At 44.0% G+C, this 16194-nt stretch overlaps 1 protein-coding gene across 1 annotated transcript in view; it reads right to left on the bottom strand.

The window, feature by feature from the left end:
- CACNA1C (calcium voltage-gated channel subunit alpha1 C) overlaps nt 1–16194 on the bottom strand; it is a gene marked incomplete at both ends in the record, with an annotated part of 767761 nt that overhangs the window by 97647 nt on the left and 653920 nt on the right. Inside the window, 4 exons of the mRNA XM_080704956.1 lie at nt 3014–3146; nt 13470–13539; nt 13868–13988; nt 14720–14834. Of these exons, the coding sequence (XP_080561082.1) occupies nt 3014–3146; nt 13470–13539; nt 13868–13988; nt 14720–14834 (439 nt within the window). The remainder of the gene's footprint in view (nt 1–3013; nt 3147–13469; nt 13540–13867; nt 13989–14719; nt 14835–16194) is intronic.

Raw genomic sequence — 16194 nt, 5'->3', positions numbered from 1 at the left:
TTAATAAACTTCATTGAATCTCAAAAAAAAAAAAGACTGGGAATGGAATTTCCATATTACCTGGCCATATCATTCCTGGGTATGTTCCCAAGGGACTGAAATCAGAATATTAGAGTAATATATGTTTATCTATGTTTACAGCAGCTCAATTCACAATAGCCAAATTATGGAACCAGCTTAGGTGTCCATCAACAGATGAATGGATTATGAAATTATGGGATATACACACAATAGAATTCTACTCAGCCATAAAGAAGAACAAAATTATGTCATTTTCAGGAAAATGGATGGAATTAGAGACTATTATGTTAAGTGAGATCTGTCAGTCACAAAAAAATGAAAGGTCATATGTTTTCCTTCATATTAGAAACTAGGGAGAAATTGGGATATATAAGGGATTTCAGACAAAGAAGGAGAAACCCCAGTGCACTGATGAAGGGGGTCTAAGGAAGGGAAGCACGTGGAGGAATAGAGATCTGATGAGGAATACACTTCAATTGACACAATGCACACATACAAAATTATCAATGACAATCTCAATTTCACGCATGGGGAAGGGGAGAGTGTGGAGTGGAGCCTGTGGAAACTCTCCAAGTGCTATGTGCATGTATGTCTCTATTGCTCTGAACTTCATCAGGATATATGACTACAATGCACCAATAAAAATAAAAAATACTAAAAAAAAAGAAGGAAAACCAGAAGAAGTAACAAAAAAGAGATTTAGACTCCTAAAGACTATGGAGATTGTGTATATAAGTTATAGAATACAGAACAACTATATTTGAAATATTTAATGGCATAAATGACTCAATTGCAAAAGAATCAACAGAAGCTATTAGCTATACACAGATGGATCTGAAAAAGTAAAGCTGCAAATGGAACTCACTGAGACATAAGATTATAGTGGTAAATGTAAAAAATGGTTTAAACAGTAATATAAAGTTAAAAAGAGAGTAACAATCTAGAAGATAATCTGAAGAAATCACCCAGAATACTGAAAGAAAGGCAAGGAGATGAAAGATGTACAAGATACATTAAAAGACATGGATGAGACAGAATGAGAAGGTCTAACATATGTTTAATTGGAGGGCCAGAATGAAGGAACACATAATTAAGGAGTGGAATATTTAAAGATTGTGGCTGAAAATTTTCAAGAATGGAAGAAAAATACAAATCTACAAACCTAGGGAACATAAAACATTCTAAGCAAGACCACTGAGAATAAATCCATGCCTAGACATGTGGTAGTAAATCTGTACAACATTAAAGGCAACACAGGAAATTAAAAGCAGCTAGAAGTTAGGGTTGGTTATATACTATGGGGAGCCATTAAGGTTTTCCCCTTTTCTTTACTAAAAGAATACTTCTGACTTTCCTTCACTCAGCTGACTGTCCTTCACCCAAAGTCAAAAAGGTTTGGGGTCATGTAGGGTTCAAAGTAATTAAGGTCTGAGAGATAATTAGGTTCATGTTGTTCATGATGGCACAGGGTATTGATTGACCTGCCTGTGATGTATGTACTTTGGACTTGTCATTATTGTATTCCGGTGTAAACTGAGGTGAGAAACTGTATAAATACCACAAGAGAAATAAACACGGGATCGGCCAGTAGAAATATTGACCCAGGAGTAGATTGGCGATCCTCCCATGCTTGAACTGAATTCTTTGAATTGAATTCTTTAATCCCCACTCCTCTCTTCAGAACCCATACTTTTTCCGGCTGGCTCCGGCAATTTACATAGAAATAGTAATTGCAATGTTGGCTGACTTTACTGTGGAATAATATTTTAATATACTGAGGGACAAAAACCATCATTCTAAAACTGTGTTCACAGCAAAACGATCTTTCAAGATGAAAACAATTATGGATGAATAGAGGTCAAGTGAATTTACCATAAGGGAACTAAAGGAATTTCTAAAAATTTCTAAAGTATTAGGAAAAAAAAATGTTTTCAGAATAAATCTTGAAATGCATTAAAAATGGTCAACAAATGAAATGGTAAGCTGCGTGCAAATATAAATACATGCCATCTACATAATAATGATGATGATGATTATGATATAATGATATAATTTAATGGTTTAAAATAAAGGCCAGGAATAAACAGTAACATGTAAATCAGGTGAGAATGTGTGAGTTAAATAGTGTAAGGTCTTTCTACTGTACAGGAAGATGTTGAAGCTATTATTTAGCTTTACATCTGGAATGACCCACAAAACCTCATGTGTTAGGAAATGCTGCACTGTTTAAAAGCAAAATAAATTATTGAGGGCTCTAACTTCATTGGCAGATTAGTCCACTAATGAATTGATGAATTAATCATGTGAATGGATCTACTGAGTGGTAGCTATAGGCAGGTGGAGTGGCTAGAGGAAGTGTGTCACTGGGAGTATAGCTTTGTGAACTCTATCTGTTACTGGTCTTTTCTACTCTTTCTCTTTCTTGGATTTCATGAGCTGAGCAGCTTTCCTGAGCCAAACCCTGCTGCTACAAAGTAACTGCCTTGGATCCATCCTGCCGTGGATTAAACCTTTAACACCAAAATAAATCTTCCCTCTGATAAAGTTTACTAGTCAGGTATTTTAGTCACAGTGATGCAAAGCTGAATAATACACATTCTGTTAAAGTAAATTGACTTAGTAAAGTATCAAGGGTAACTACTAAAAGAATAAAAATACAATTTACACATTTTGAAATCTTGGGAGAAAAATAAATGCAGGGGATGGGAGCATAGCTTATTAGTAGAGTACATGTTTAGCATGCACAAAGCCCTGGGTTTAATCTCCAACATCTAAATAAACAAACAAATGAAAAGTAAAATAAAATAAATGCAGATCATCTGACTCAGAGTCCAGGAGTTAGGAGCTTTCCCTAACTCACTGTCTGCTTACACAGTCATGGGGAGTTGGGAGAATCCCAGGCTCTACCCAGAGATTCAGGTGAGACACAGACCCCTGCTGGGCTTGTATCACAGAGGGAGCAGAATCCACCTTCCCTCCAATTCCTGCATACCTGTTGCTGGGACTGAAGATGAAAAACGCACTGGCCTCTGGCATGGGCACGGCTTTTTCCTTTAGATGCAGCTCAGAGAGTGGTCGTGGGCGGGGCCCAACAGGCATCTCAGGCTCTTCCTCATCCTCTTCTCCTGTAAGAAAAAGGCACCATTCTATATGACTCCAGAACTCCCCTGATTCTCACCACTGTACACCATCTTCCTGAGGCCTTTCTAACTGCAGGAGTCAAGACGTTTCTTGTGTCTCTGAAAAGAGGACAGACATTCTGTTCCCTCCTAGGAGAGACTGCTGGAGCTCATCATCTCTGAGAGGGACAGGTTTTCTGGGCAGTACATAACAAGAGAGATTGTAAACAGAGTGACTAACTTGTCTTAATTTGTTCAAACTGTCTTGGTTTTAAAACGGAAATTCCCACATCCCAAGACCTGCCTCACCCTGGGACGGGGTAAACTGAGATGCATGGTCATCCTGGTTGAAAGGCACTGGATGGGGAACCAAAAAGACCTGGCATTACCAATTCAGCTCTGGTGTGGAAAGGGAATGACTTAACTACGTCATTGTGAATCACTTGAGAACAATTTGATCCTTGAAATTTCCAGGAATTTATTTTATTTTATTTTATTTTATTTTATTTTATTTTATTTTATTTGTGGTACTGGGGATTGAACCCAGGGGCATTTTACCTCTGAGCTACACCCCCAGCCCTATTTTTTTATACTTTGTTTTTGAAGACAGGGTCTCACTGAGTTGCAAAGGGCCTAAGTAGCTGAGACTGTCCATGGGCCACGGTCTCTGCCTCCCAAATGCTGGGATAACAAGTGTGTGCCACCATGCCCAGCTATTTCCGGGAATTTAAAACCAACATTTAGCAGGGTACGGTGGTGCACGCTTATAATCCCTGCACTTAGGAGGCAGAGACAGGAGGATCACACAGGTTCGAAGCCAGCCTTGCTGGCTTAAGAGACCCTGTTTCCAAATAAAAATATAAAAAATAGGTGTCTGGGAGTGTACACTGGAGGTTGAAGGGTTTTCAGGGACCCCAGTATCACCAATAAATTAATAAATAAATAAAAATAAAACCAACATTTACTCATGTCTGAACCTGCAAAAGAAATCATGTGTTGAGGGAGAAATCAGACAGTGATGCTGGTCACAGTGGTCCCTTCATTTGAAGGCTCACATATGATCAGTTATTCAAGGAGTTCTTTATTCTCTTGGCCAATGGTCACCAGTTAATGTAGACCAAAGTGAAAAAGCTTATTCCTTTGCTTGTGGCCATTTTTTTGGTGGGAGGAACTCCTGCATGACTTGTTCTGATATGTTCTTGGTCAAATGTTCTTTATAAACTTAGAAATTCTCCGTTAGAATGGGAGAAGTAATGACATGTGAGCTAAGAGCACAGCTTCTCCAGCCAAACACCACATCCAAATTGTGTCTTTTGTTCTTTCTGGCTATAAACATTATTTTTAGTCTCCCTGTGCCTCAGTGTCTCCAACTAATAAGAATAATAATTGTACAGTGGCTCCTAGAACATGGCAACCACTGGGACAGACGGGAAAGACTCAGTCTGCAAATTAGTGCTGACATCTTTTTCAGGCCCATTTTTAACTTCTATCATTACCTACTAAATTGTCCACTCACATCAACTATATCTGAGCATTCACTATAGTTGGTTGGTTAGTGTCTCCCCAAAATTCATGCCCAACCAGAACCTCAGAATATGCCCTTATACAGTCTTTGCAGATGTAATTAGTTACGAGAAGTCATACTGGACGAGGTTGGTCCCTAAGTGTAAGGATGGTTGTCCTGTGTGTGACACAAAGACACAAAGTCCAGAGCAGAAGATCACATGAAGACAGAGCAGAGATCAGAGTGCATCTATAAGCTGAAAATTCTGGCAACCACAAGAAATTAAGAAGAAGCAAAGCATCTTCCACAGAACCTTCCAGAAAAAACATGGCCCTGTTGACACCTTGGTTTCAGTCTTTAAGCTTTGGGAACTGTGAGAAAATAAAGCCCTTTTGTTTTAAGCTACCCAGTGTCTGACACTGTGTTCTGGTGACCCAGGAAGCTCACATGCTTCTGTACATGCTCAGGCTTTCTCCCCATCTGAGCTGCCCTCCTGCTCCTTCTCTGTAGAGCTAAGAAGGATTCCCCTTCCAGACACCTTCCTTCACCTGGCTCTCCTCAGTTCCTGGGCTCCGGGGAGTGAATTACCTTCCTGTGAACTCTGGCAGCACCTCTCATTCACTCAGCACTGAGCACATGAAGCCCTGGGTACCTTATTGTTGTCGTTTTTGTGGTGTTGGGACTAAACCCAGAGGCATTCTGCCTCCAAGCTACACTCCAAGCCTTATTTGTTTGTTTGTTTGTTTGTTTATATATTTATTTTTGTGGTACTGGGAATGGAAGCCAGGGGCATTCTAACTTCAAGCTACACCCCTAGGCGTATTTATGATTATTTTTGAAACAGGGTCTCACTGAATTGCAAAGGGCCTCACTAAGTAGCTGAGGCTACCCACAAACCATGATCCTCCTGTCTCAGCCTCCCAAATGCTGGGATTCCAAGTGTGTGCCACCATGCCCGGCTTATTTTTTTTACTTTGAATCAGTGTCTTGCTAAGTTTTTGAGGTTGGCCATGAAATTGCAATTCTCCTGTTCAGCCTCCCAAGTACAGCAATTACAGGTATGTGCCACCACACCTGGCTTTGAAGGCCTGATTTTAAATGCATCTGTCCCAACTATGAGCTGAAAATTCTGGAGAGAGAAACCATGCTTGACACATAGGAGTCCTTATTTTTTGTGGTGCTTGAACTTCCACACCTTCACAAGGAAGGGGGCTCTGCAAAAGAAGAGGGGCATGTGGAGACTAACCTGATTGGAAGACAAGCTACAGGAAAGGTATCATAGGGACCCAGCCATGTCTTGCATGCTTTCTCTTCTGGTCAAAATGAAACCAGGGTCTAGAAGTGCAGATCTGTGGTAAATTGATTGCCTAGCATTCATGAGGCCCTGGGTTTTATCCCCAGTGCCAAAAAGCAAAACCAAAACCAAAAAGAAGCCATGCACAGAAAACAAAAAAAATTGGCATAGAAGGTGGTGCCTTATCAAGCAAGAAGTGTTTAGGGACCTAAGGATTTTATGGAGGACCAGCAGAATATAGCTATAAATCAGATTCTTTCCCTAGGGCCATTAGAGTTGACCAGCAAGGCAATTAATATTTTCAGCAGAAGAGAGGTGTAAGATGAAAAACAAACTGTGTGCAAGCCAAGAACTGCAGCTTTATGACACCCAAACCTTGATGTGTAAAAGAGAGGTTGCCCCACATAATAAATAAAGCCAGAGTTGACCTAAATTATGATATTTACACATGAAATTTAATCAGGAAAGATCTCTAATTTCTATCCAGGTGTTTGTATTCTTTTGGTTTTACCTAAATGAGCCACCATTTTCTTGTTCATGATAATATGATAATAGGTCATTTTATGTTGATAGAAAATCATATTATGGGCTTTGTGCTGGTCTTCCCCAGGAACAATTTTGCATGCTCTTTCGTCTACTAGGCTGTCTCACTGTTTATGAAATTCTACATTGATTTTCATCCCTGGGGGAGCAAGTTAGTTGCTCCATCAGACATAAAACTGGCTGAACTGCGGGCATAATTCTTAAGGGGACATGGTTTGTAAAGGACTAACTCAGACTCTTATGAGGGACAGAAAGTTGGCAGCATGCGATGCCAGCAGGTATTATGAACAAGCAGGGAGGCTGACCAGAAAAGTCAGGTCAAATTCACTTTGGGGTTGACAATGAAACCACCTGGACACCTACTCCCAGATACCAGTGGAATCCCTTTGGTATATTTCTCTTTTCTGTTCTTGGGATTTGGAAAAAGTATGATAAAGTCATGGAGTGGCAACTGTTTTTCTGGATGGTAGGTTTAGTGTACGCAATAGCAAAAGCAGGGGCTGGGGCTGCAGCACTTGCCTAGCAAAGTGCAAAGCCCTGAGTTCTAGCCCCAGCACTGCAATAAATAAATAAACAAGTAAAATAAAGCAAATAAGTAAAACAAAATGATAGCACTGGATGGCCCACAACCCCACCCTCGGCCCGTGGCACTTCTTGCCCCCTCCCCATTTGATACATATATTCACCTCTACAAATTTGCTTGTGACCAGCTAGAATAAAAACATTGTAGATATCCAAGGTTGAAGGGGAGAGCCTTGGTTATTGTTGTCAAGGAGCATAGAGTTTTTAAGGAGGTGCATGAGCCCAGGAGCAGTAGAAGTGTAATACATGATTGGCAGGGGCCAAATATCCAGGGCAGAGCTCAGGGAAGATGGAAAGAAGGCTGAGAATGGGGTTTCTGCACTAGGAATCTGCTTTCTACTGGCTTAAAGAACCTGGGTCATGCTTTACTGTGTTTCTTCCCTTCAACAACTAAGCCAATAATAAATCCAGTCAACTCTATTAGCAAAATGGACTCCTCTGATGATGTCCCGGGATCTCCCAAACCATCAAGCTGCTGGACTGCTTACTGCAGTCTCCTCGCTGCCTCAGCCAGCTCTTGACTCACACTGTCCTTTTCATGTGTGGCAGCAGAGTCTTTTGTCGGAAAGGACAGGTCTTCCTCTGCCCGTACAACCCTCTGACTGGGCCTCCTCTGAGGGCTTTGAGGTCTGCCTGGGGTCCTGCCTCGTCTCCTAAGGCTCTCCTGTTCTCTCTGTGGTAGGTGCACTGGCACTCTTGGGAATCCTCTGCAGCCAGAAGCAGACTGTGCACTGGCTCCTCCCTTCACCTTGAGCACTCTTCCCTCTGACTTCCACACCCAGTTCCTTTAAGTCATTCAGATCTCAGCACACATGCCATGTCCTCTAGAAGCCTTCAATGACCACGCAAGCAGTGCCACCTGCCCAGCCAAGCCACCCTCCTGCGGGGTCCATGGTTGTGTCGTCTTCTATCACCTCAGTCACCTACATGGTTGGTTTACTTTTTTGCTTCTTCTCTGTCTCCCCAACTGAAATGCAAGCTCCAGAGCAGGAAGGTCCCTCCCTTTCTTGCCCATAGCTGTATTCCTGGAGCCTGGCACAATGCTTTGCACACAGTAGGTGCTTTATACGTAGTTACTATCTCCAAGGTTTCTTCCAATTCCTGCTGTCTGTGACAAGAGAAGAGTCCTGATGTAACTTCTTCTATCTTTCTAACTCCCCCCACAAGCCCAGTCAGGACCACTGTTATGGCTGGAAGTAAAATGTCCCTTGCACCTCACACTCTGGAGGCAGCCATGCTCAGAGGTGGGCTGGAGCGTGGCCTCTGGAGTAGGACACAGCTGGAGCTGAGTCCCCGGGCTGGCCTTGGGGCCTACATATGTCCCTTGCTCTCTCTGCTTTTTGCCATCACACCCTATGGACCTAAAGTTCTGGCTCCTGTTTAGCAGCTGGCATAAATGAACTATATACACAGACTGAAATCTTCAGACTCAGAAGCAAATAAATTTCCCTTCTAAGTTTTGTGTAGGTCAGGTGTTGGGGTTAGCGGTGAGAATGTTGACTGAAACAATCCCACTTCTCCATGACTCCCCCTCCCCCATGTCACCACATCTTACTACCTTCTTGTTCTTGAACCCCTTGTGACAGTCAGAGCATTCCCCAGCACAGCCAGCACTGAACTACGTGGTGACCATTATTTTTTTTTAAATGTTTGCTTGTTCATTTCAAATCTCAGTTGCTCATGAGAACATTTATGTGTTCATTCAAATGAGTTAATAAATTAAAAGCACATAATTATCTACTTATTTTGACACAATGTTTTTTCTTCCTGGGCAATTGGATGTTTCTCTCCACTATAGGTAGAACATGCCTAACCAGGAAATCTGAAATGCTCTAAAATCTGAATCCAGAATTGGAATTCTGGTATATTTCATACTTCTGGATTAGGGCTGCTCAACTGGCAAAGTCTGTGCAAATATTCCAAACTCCAAAAAACTCTGAAAACTGAAATATTTCTGGTCTCTAGCACTTAAAATAAGGGATAATTAACCCATATTAGTGTGTGCTTATCTTGGAGGTGAAACCCAACTGATAAGCTATTGAGACTGACCAGAGAAGGGAGGACTCTAGGGCCATGGCTGGCCTCTTGGGCCTTTGTGTAATTTAGAAACAGGGCCCTTCTCTGGGTGTTCACAGTCATATGAGGGTTGGCCTTCAGCTCCCATTCAGCCTCTGTCACATGACTTTGGGTACAAGTGGACTAGTAAATGTGGCAGGTCTGCCGAGAGGTGAGTGAGGTCGGGGAGGGGAAGAGAGAAGAGAGCACAGAAGCTCCCAGAAATGTCCTTTCCTCTCTAGACAGGCTGAGGCTCCCTCTGGGGGCATCTGTTCGACTGGCATCTGTCTGACAGCGGAGACCGGCTGCCCAGAGGCTGCAAAAGGGGCTATGGTCCGGGGTCAGTGGTAGATCAGGATCTTTATGTTTCATGGCTCAAAATAAAGAGGAGCAGCAGGAAGGAGAGACTTAACAGGAACAGAGACAACATGCCAGATGGCCTTTGGTGGCATCTTGGGGAATGTCTGCTACCTGTTGCACTAAAGGATCCAGATGACAATCAGAAGAAGCAGACAGGGAGGAAAGGGAGAAGCTAACTTGGCCTTTGAGGGGCCAGGGGATATGTGTGGCCACCAGGTTTCGGAGTGCACTGTCCTTTGGGCCTTCTGGGTGAGAAAATGGAAATCAGGTATGGTGAACAAAGGATGGGCCTTGGGGACTGGCTTGAACTCTGTGAGTGTAGTATGAGGGCAGGGTAGTCCCAGGTACCTATGAAACAGAGGTCTCAAAACAAAAGGGCTATAGTTTGGGTCTGGAATGCTCCTCAAAGTCCCCTGTGTAAAAGGCTTGGTCCTTGCCTAGGGCTACTGGAAGGTTGTGGGATCTTTAGGGGAGGAATTTAAGTCATGGGGGTGTGCCCTTGAGGGGGATGTTGGAACCCTCAACTTCCTGGCTCTCTCCACTTCTTTGTCACTATGAGGTGAGCCCCTTCCTCAGCTGCTCATACCCGCCATGCTGTGTATCTCCTACCTTGCCACAGGCCCAAAGCAACAGAACCACTGACCATGGACTGAAACTTCTGCATTTGCAGGCCCAAATCAATATTTCCTCTTTATATATTGATTATTTCTAGTTTTTATTTTATCACAGCAGTAGAAATCTGACTAACAAAAAAAGGTAAAGACAGGCTGGTGACCAAAAGAAATGAAAGGAAGGGTCTATAGGAGGCTAAAGGAGGGTGGTCTCATGATGGGGAAAAAGGACAAGCTCCCAAATATCTAAACAATCCCAAGGAAACAGCAGAGTGTGGGAACAGCTTTGCAATTCCAAAGAGTAAGGATCCCAGGAATCCTCAAAGCCCCCAGGCAGCGGCATGCTGGGTCAAGAGACATTTCTACGATGGCCCATGTGGTGACAGTGTCCTTGTTCGTTCTCTGTCTCCTTGACATTTCCTTTTTTTATTTCATTAGAGCAACAAAGAAGAGAAAGTCAGGAGTCTATTTAGAGCAACAGAATTTGAGGTTACCGTCACAGATGCATGAGGTATGTCATCCATGGCCATGGCGTGGGCTGGTCTGGGCTCAACTATACTTGGGTACATGTGGGAAAAGACCTGCAAATGCTGTCCCCTCTTGTGCACAGGGGGAGCTACATACTGCAGGCCAGGCCAGCTTGGGACAGGCCCTTCTCTGGGCCCAGAACAGTTTGTGCTATTACTGTATTTCTCTTGATGTGTGTGATATAAATTATATGTAGACTAATTAATTTATATTTTTTCCCAACTGAAATTGTTAGCCTCTCCTTACCTTTTTGTTAGTCAGCTTTCTACTGCTGTGTGCGTGTCATATTTATTCATTGTGGCATTGGGGGTGAAACTCAGGGCCTCATACATGCTAATCAAGCCTCCCAACACTGAGCTGTACTTCAGATCCTTTTACTGGTTGTCTGTCTTTCTTTTTTTTTTCTTTTTCTTTTCTTTTCTTTTTTCTTTTTTCCTTCCCCTTCCTCTTCCCTTTCCCCTTCTTTCTCTCTCCTACCTGCTTGCCTGCCTGCCTGCCTTCCTTCCTTCGTTCGTTCCTTCCTTCCTTCCATACAGAAGATTGAACCTTGGGCCATTCTATCTCCAAGTCACACCCCCAGCCCAATTTTATTTCTTATTTGGAAACAGAGTCTTCCAAAGTTGCAGAGGGCCTCGCTGAGTTGCTGAGGTGGGCCACAAACCTGTGACCCTCCCTCCTCAGCCTCCTAAGCACCAGGATTGCAAGCATGTGCCACCATATCTGGCTATTGTCTTTCTTTCTAAACTTTTAGAGCACAAGAGTAGAGACTGGCTTCAATATTTCCATTTCACTGGTGCTGTTTGACTTATCTCTTTTGCCTCCTTTGGTGGTATTTTTATTTATTTATTTATTTATTTATTTATTTATTTATTTATTTATTTTTGGTGGTACTGGGGTTCCTGGAAGCCCTTCTACCTCCAGGCTATACTCCCAGACCTATTTTTACATTTTTATTTGGAAACAGGGTCTCCTAAGCCAGTGCGCGCGGCTGGCTTCAAACCTGTGCGATCCTCCTGTCTCTGCCTCCCAAGCGCGGGGATTACAAGCGTGCACCACCACGCCCAGCCTTTGGTGGTATTTAAAAGCACCTTCTAAACATTTCGAACTCCAGACATAAACAGTTGGGCGGGTTGCTTGTGTGTGATGCTGGGGATGAGCCCAGGGCTCATGCATGTCTAGCAAGTACGCTATCATCAAGCTACATTCCCAGCACCCACAGATGTTTTGAAAACAGAGCTACTGCAATGTTATTAGATCAGTACGATTAAAAAGAACTATTCAAAATCATTTAGTTCCCAGTCAATGTTCAATTTCCCCCCAATTACCTAAAAATGCCATTTTAAAATGTATGCTATTTATTCAGTATCCAGACAAGATCCCCCCATTGCATTTGTCAACATTTCTATCAAGTCTCTGAAATTCTTTGACAGTTTCCTCCCTACCTTCCCCAGAAGGGTCACAAGAGCTCAGTGTCTCAATCTGGAAGCACCAGCTCTTCTTTCCTAAGCCCCAGGACACCCAAGTCCTACTCCCGCTGAAGCCTCTAGGCATAGCAGAAGACAGCTCTGGGTCCTTACAGATCCGATCAAGGACTAGGAGACAGAAAGCAACAGGGAAAATCTAGCTTTTCTCAGACTAGCAGAAGGTTTTCAGCCACCTAACTTGGTTACCAAGTACAGCCCAAGCTATATCCCCCCTCCAAAAAAAGTCAGGAAAATCCACAGTCCCTTCGTGAAGTGTATTGACTTGCCTGCCTGCCTGCCTGCCTGCCTTCCTTCAAGCTGGTGATAAAACTACTTGAGGTTACAGCAAGGCAAGTTCAAGGCTCCTAAAGGAGATGGAGGATTCAGGAAGTGGGAGACCTATACAGTGGAGGGAGGACTGAGGGTGCTGACCTGCAACCCCTCCAAAAGGAGACTGCCTGTCACTTCACGTAGCTGAGACACACAAGCAGACTGCCTCAGTAGGAGCTGAGCAGAGACCTGAAAGCATTTTACAGAGCAGCGAGTGGGACATCTGTGGTGGCAGCTGTCCCTCACTCAGCAATGAATCCTGAGCAAGGACAAGGCGGATTTGGGATTGACTATTATTACCAGGCTAGCATAATGCCTCAAAATATACTATACCAATGAATTACATAAATTAATAATGATCTTACCATACATGATATAGTAAAGCCTTAATTGCACATTATATATGGCTTCCTAAGAGCCCAAAGCAGGGACACAGGGAGGCTGGATAGCAGGTACCTAGCCTCACATAGAAGGAACACGTTCTAGTGTTCTACAGTGCAGTGGGGTACTAAAGCTCATAATATATTATGAATTCAATGATGAAATGTAACCCAAACACAGAGTAGTGCTAAGGAGATGGAAACATTAATTACTCTGATATGATCACTGCCTACTGTACACATATGCTGAAATACTCACACAGCGTTCCATAAATATACATAATTATTCCATGCTAAAATATCTTTTAAAAATGTTTCAGGAGATGAAGATGTTAACTACTCCTATTTTATTATTACACACTATCCACATGGATTGGATCATCAACCTGTACCTTGTAAATTTGTACAAATAAAACAAAAACTTAAAACAAGAGTAGAAGTCATTAAAAATTTAAAAAGCACACCGTTGAAATGTGATCTTACTTAACCAGATATTACTATTTCAAGGAAAACAGAATCAAAGTTTTCCTCTGATAGCAGCTGGAAATGTCTGCATAGAGGGTCAGGACATTTGGCAGTGCAGGGTATTAGTAGAGGGAAACAGGGCCATGGGTCCACACTACACTGCCATCTCTGTCCCCAGCCACCCACTCTCAGGTTCAGGCTGTGTGATAAGTACCTGCAGCCTCGGGATTGGGGTAGGAACTCTTGTCCTCATTTTCATTGGGCTGAAGATCATCCATGTTGATCTAGACAGCCGAGCGGAGAGAAATCAAGAATCCAGTTAGACATGTGCCATAGTTGTGGGGACTCTGAGTAGCCCTGCAATTCATTAGAGTCAATAGCTGCTCTCTGAAATATAACCTGGTTGCTGTGCACACCCCTTCCGACATCAGCAGAAGGCAGGAGTCAGCCAGTGTGCCTTTTATCTTCCCAGCCCTCCTGCCCCACCCTACAGCCTCCACCTCCAGTGGGCATCTTTCCTCCCTTCTCCTCTCCGTGGGTGACTGGCTGAACACTGTGGCCCTCTTTCCTCAGCAATGGCCCCCGTGACTCCTGAAGGAGGTGGCTGCTCACTTTGGTGGTGGGTGGGGACTCTCCATCAGCAGTAATAGATTTCAGCTCAATTTTCTCCTCCTTGATCTCCTCCACCACTGGCTTCTCCACCGCCTCTTGTTTCTTCTCTGGGCTGGCAGTCCTGGCCGGTCAGCAGGAACAAAAACAGAAATGGATGTTTACTGCAGTGACAGGGAACAGTGGAGATAGGAACTACCTTGCAGTCAGGTGGGACATCAGGAGCAGAGCCCCAGAGTCTACATCCACTGTTCCAGGGCAAGTCACATGACTGACTTCCTTCTAAGTGCCACTGGGCTGGGCCACCCTGGTTCTGTCTGGCACTCAGTTGGCTTCTCCTAGCTTCTCAACTTCTCCAGTCCCTAAGTCAGGGAATGACTGTGGGCTTCACTGAAGATCGGTTTCTAGAGGAACTCTACTTGGAACCCACTCGAGGCATGGCCCAAGACAGCCCTAGCTAGATGACCACAGACACAGTGTATGGACTTGTCTTGCCTCCACAGCACTATAGGTGGTATAAAACAGTGTAGAAGCATCACTCTTGAGGCTGGAACTGTGTTCCCCCTGAAGGCTGCCTTCTCCCCTCCCTAAACTCCCACAGCTTCTCTTCCCAAAATAAAACCAGCAACTTCCCAGACTGGTGGGGAAACATGACACCTTTGCAGAGACTCTCTTGTACAGTGGTCCCTGCTTCAGCACACTGCCTGGAGGTCAGGGGAGAAGCCCAACTCACTGTAGGAAGCCCCAGGCCCAGTCCCTTTCAGAAGGGTGGCTAATGGAGGCTGGCATCAAGCTTCTTTCCCACCAGTAGGGATGGCATTCCAGAACTGGGCCCAGGTGAGCTCAGAGGGTTACCTGGCCAGCTTCTTCCTCTCCTTCTCTTCTTCCTCCTCCTTTTGGGCAGAAGTGAGGCTCTCTGCATCAGCCAGGTTGTCCACAGCAATGGCCAAGAACACATTCAGTAGAATATCTGTTTGTGTCCATTCTTAAAGAAAATAGCCCCTGGCGTTGGGGTGTTGAATGGGCATGGGGAGGCAGGGAGAGTGTAGGACATGCAGAGGTAGAATTCCCCAGCAGAGACCCACTTTGAAGGGTTCCCTTCCCCGCTTCCTCCCCAGCACCCTTCTTGCTATGTGGAATTTTCTGGGTGGTTGAGATCAGGCTGTAGCCTGGCTGGGAGCGAAGCAGCAGGCTCTGCCTTGCTCCTTAATTGCTGGGTTTCATTATTGGTTTCCCCACTGAGATGACTGGCTGCAATTGACATTATAAGCAGCATTGTCTCTAGTAGAATGCAGAATGCTCTTAAGAGCAGTTCATTATAACTGGGCGCTGAGGAGGCAGCCTGGTACCTCTGCCAACTCTTAATGTGAGCCTGCACATACAAAGACCCTTGGAGGGTCTGATTGGAGCTGGCCAAAGCCTGGGAATTCCTAATTGAACCATTCTTTTGCTTGTTTCTCCCTGCTCTGCCTCCCCACTTCTCCCCACTAACAAAAACACTGTGCTCAGAGAACTATAGAATCAAATGAGAGTATAGGTGCAAGGGTCTTAGTGTTTAAGTTTGACCTCCACCCCCGGAGACCCAGAAATCCACACCATTTCTTGTATAGGGAAGCTGAAATACAGGCAGGTGAAGGGCTTGTCCAAAGAGCCTCCTGAACAGCTCACTCTTGACCTCTGGAACATGGCAGCAGCTTTGCACGCATTATCCCATTCAAACTCCCATCAACCCCTTACACGGTAGCTATTGTTAGTCTATTTCAGGCTGAGTATCCCTTATCTGAAGTACTTGGGACCAGAAGTGTTTCAGACTTCATTTTTTTCAGATACTGGAATATTTGTGTGTACAAAATGAGGTGTCTTAGTGATGGAATCCAAGTCTAAACACAAAATACATTTATGTTTCCTATATATACGCCTTATACACATACCCTGATGATGTCTTTATATGGTATCGTGAATAGTTTTGAGCATGAAAGAGGCTCATGGTGTGAGTTTTTACTTTTAGTGACACATCAGTGCTCAAATTGTTTCAGATCTTGGGTTTGGGGATTAGGCATGCTTGACCTGTGCTGCACTTTGTGGCTATCGAGGTAGTGAACTTTTGATTTGCTAGCTGTCACTGGCTGGTAAAAACATGAAGCTTTGTCTATAGCTTCAGTGTCCAAGTTTTCTGCACTGTCCAAAGCTGGAATCTGTCCCTTGAGTCTGGGGCCAGAACTGTTTCTACTTAACCACCGGATCAGGACACAATTCCCCTGGGGTTCCAATCAGAGGGAGAGAAGAAAGGCCTGAGCTTGAAACCCTGGGGACTTGCTCAGGGCTGGGAT

This window comes from Muscardinus avellanarius (genome assembly GCF_963383645.1).
Source record: "Muscardinus avellanarius genome assembly, chromosome: 11".
Classification (NCBI taxonomy): domain Eukaryota; kingdom Metazoa; phylum Chordata; class Mammalia; order Rodentia; family Gliridae; genus Muscardinus; species Muscardinus avellanarius.
The sequence above is the reverse complement of the archived record's forward strand: the minus strand, read 5'-3'. Positions and strand labels throughout refer to the sequence as shown.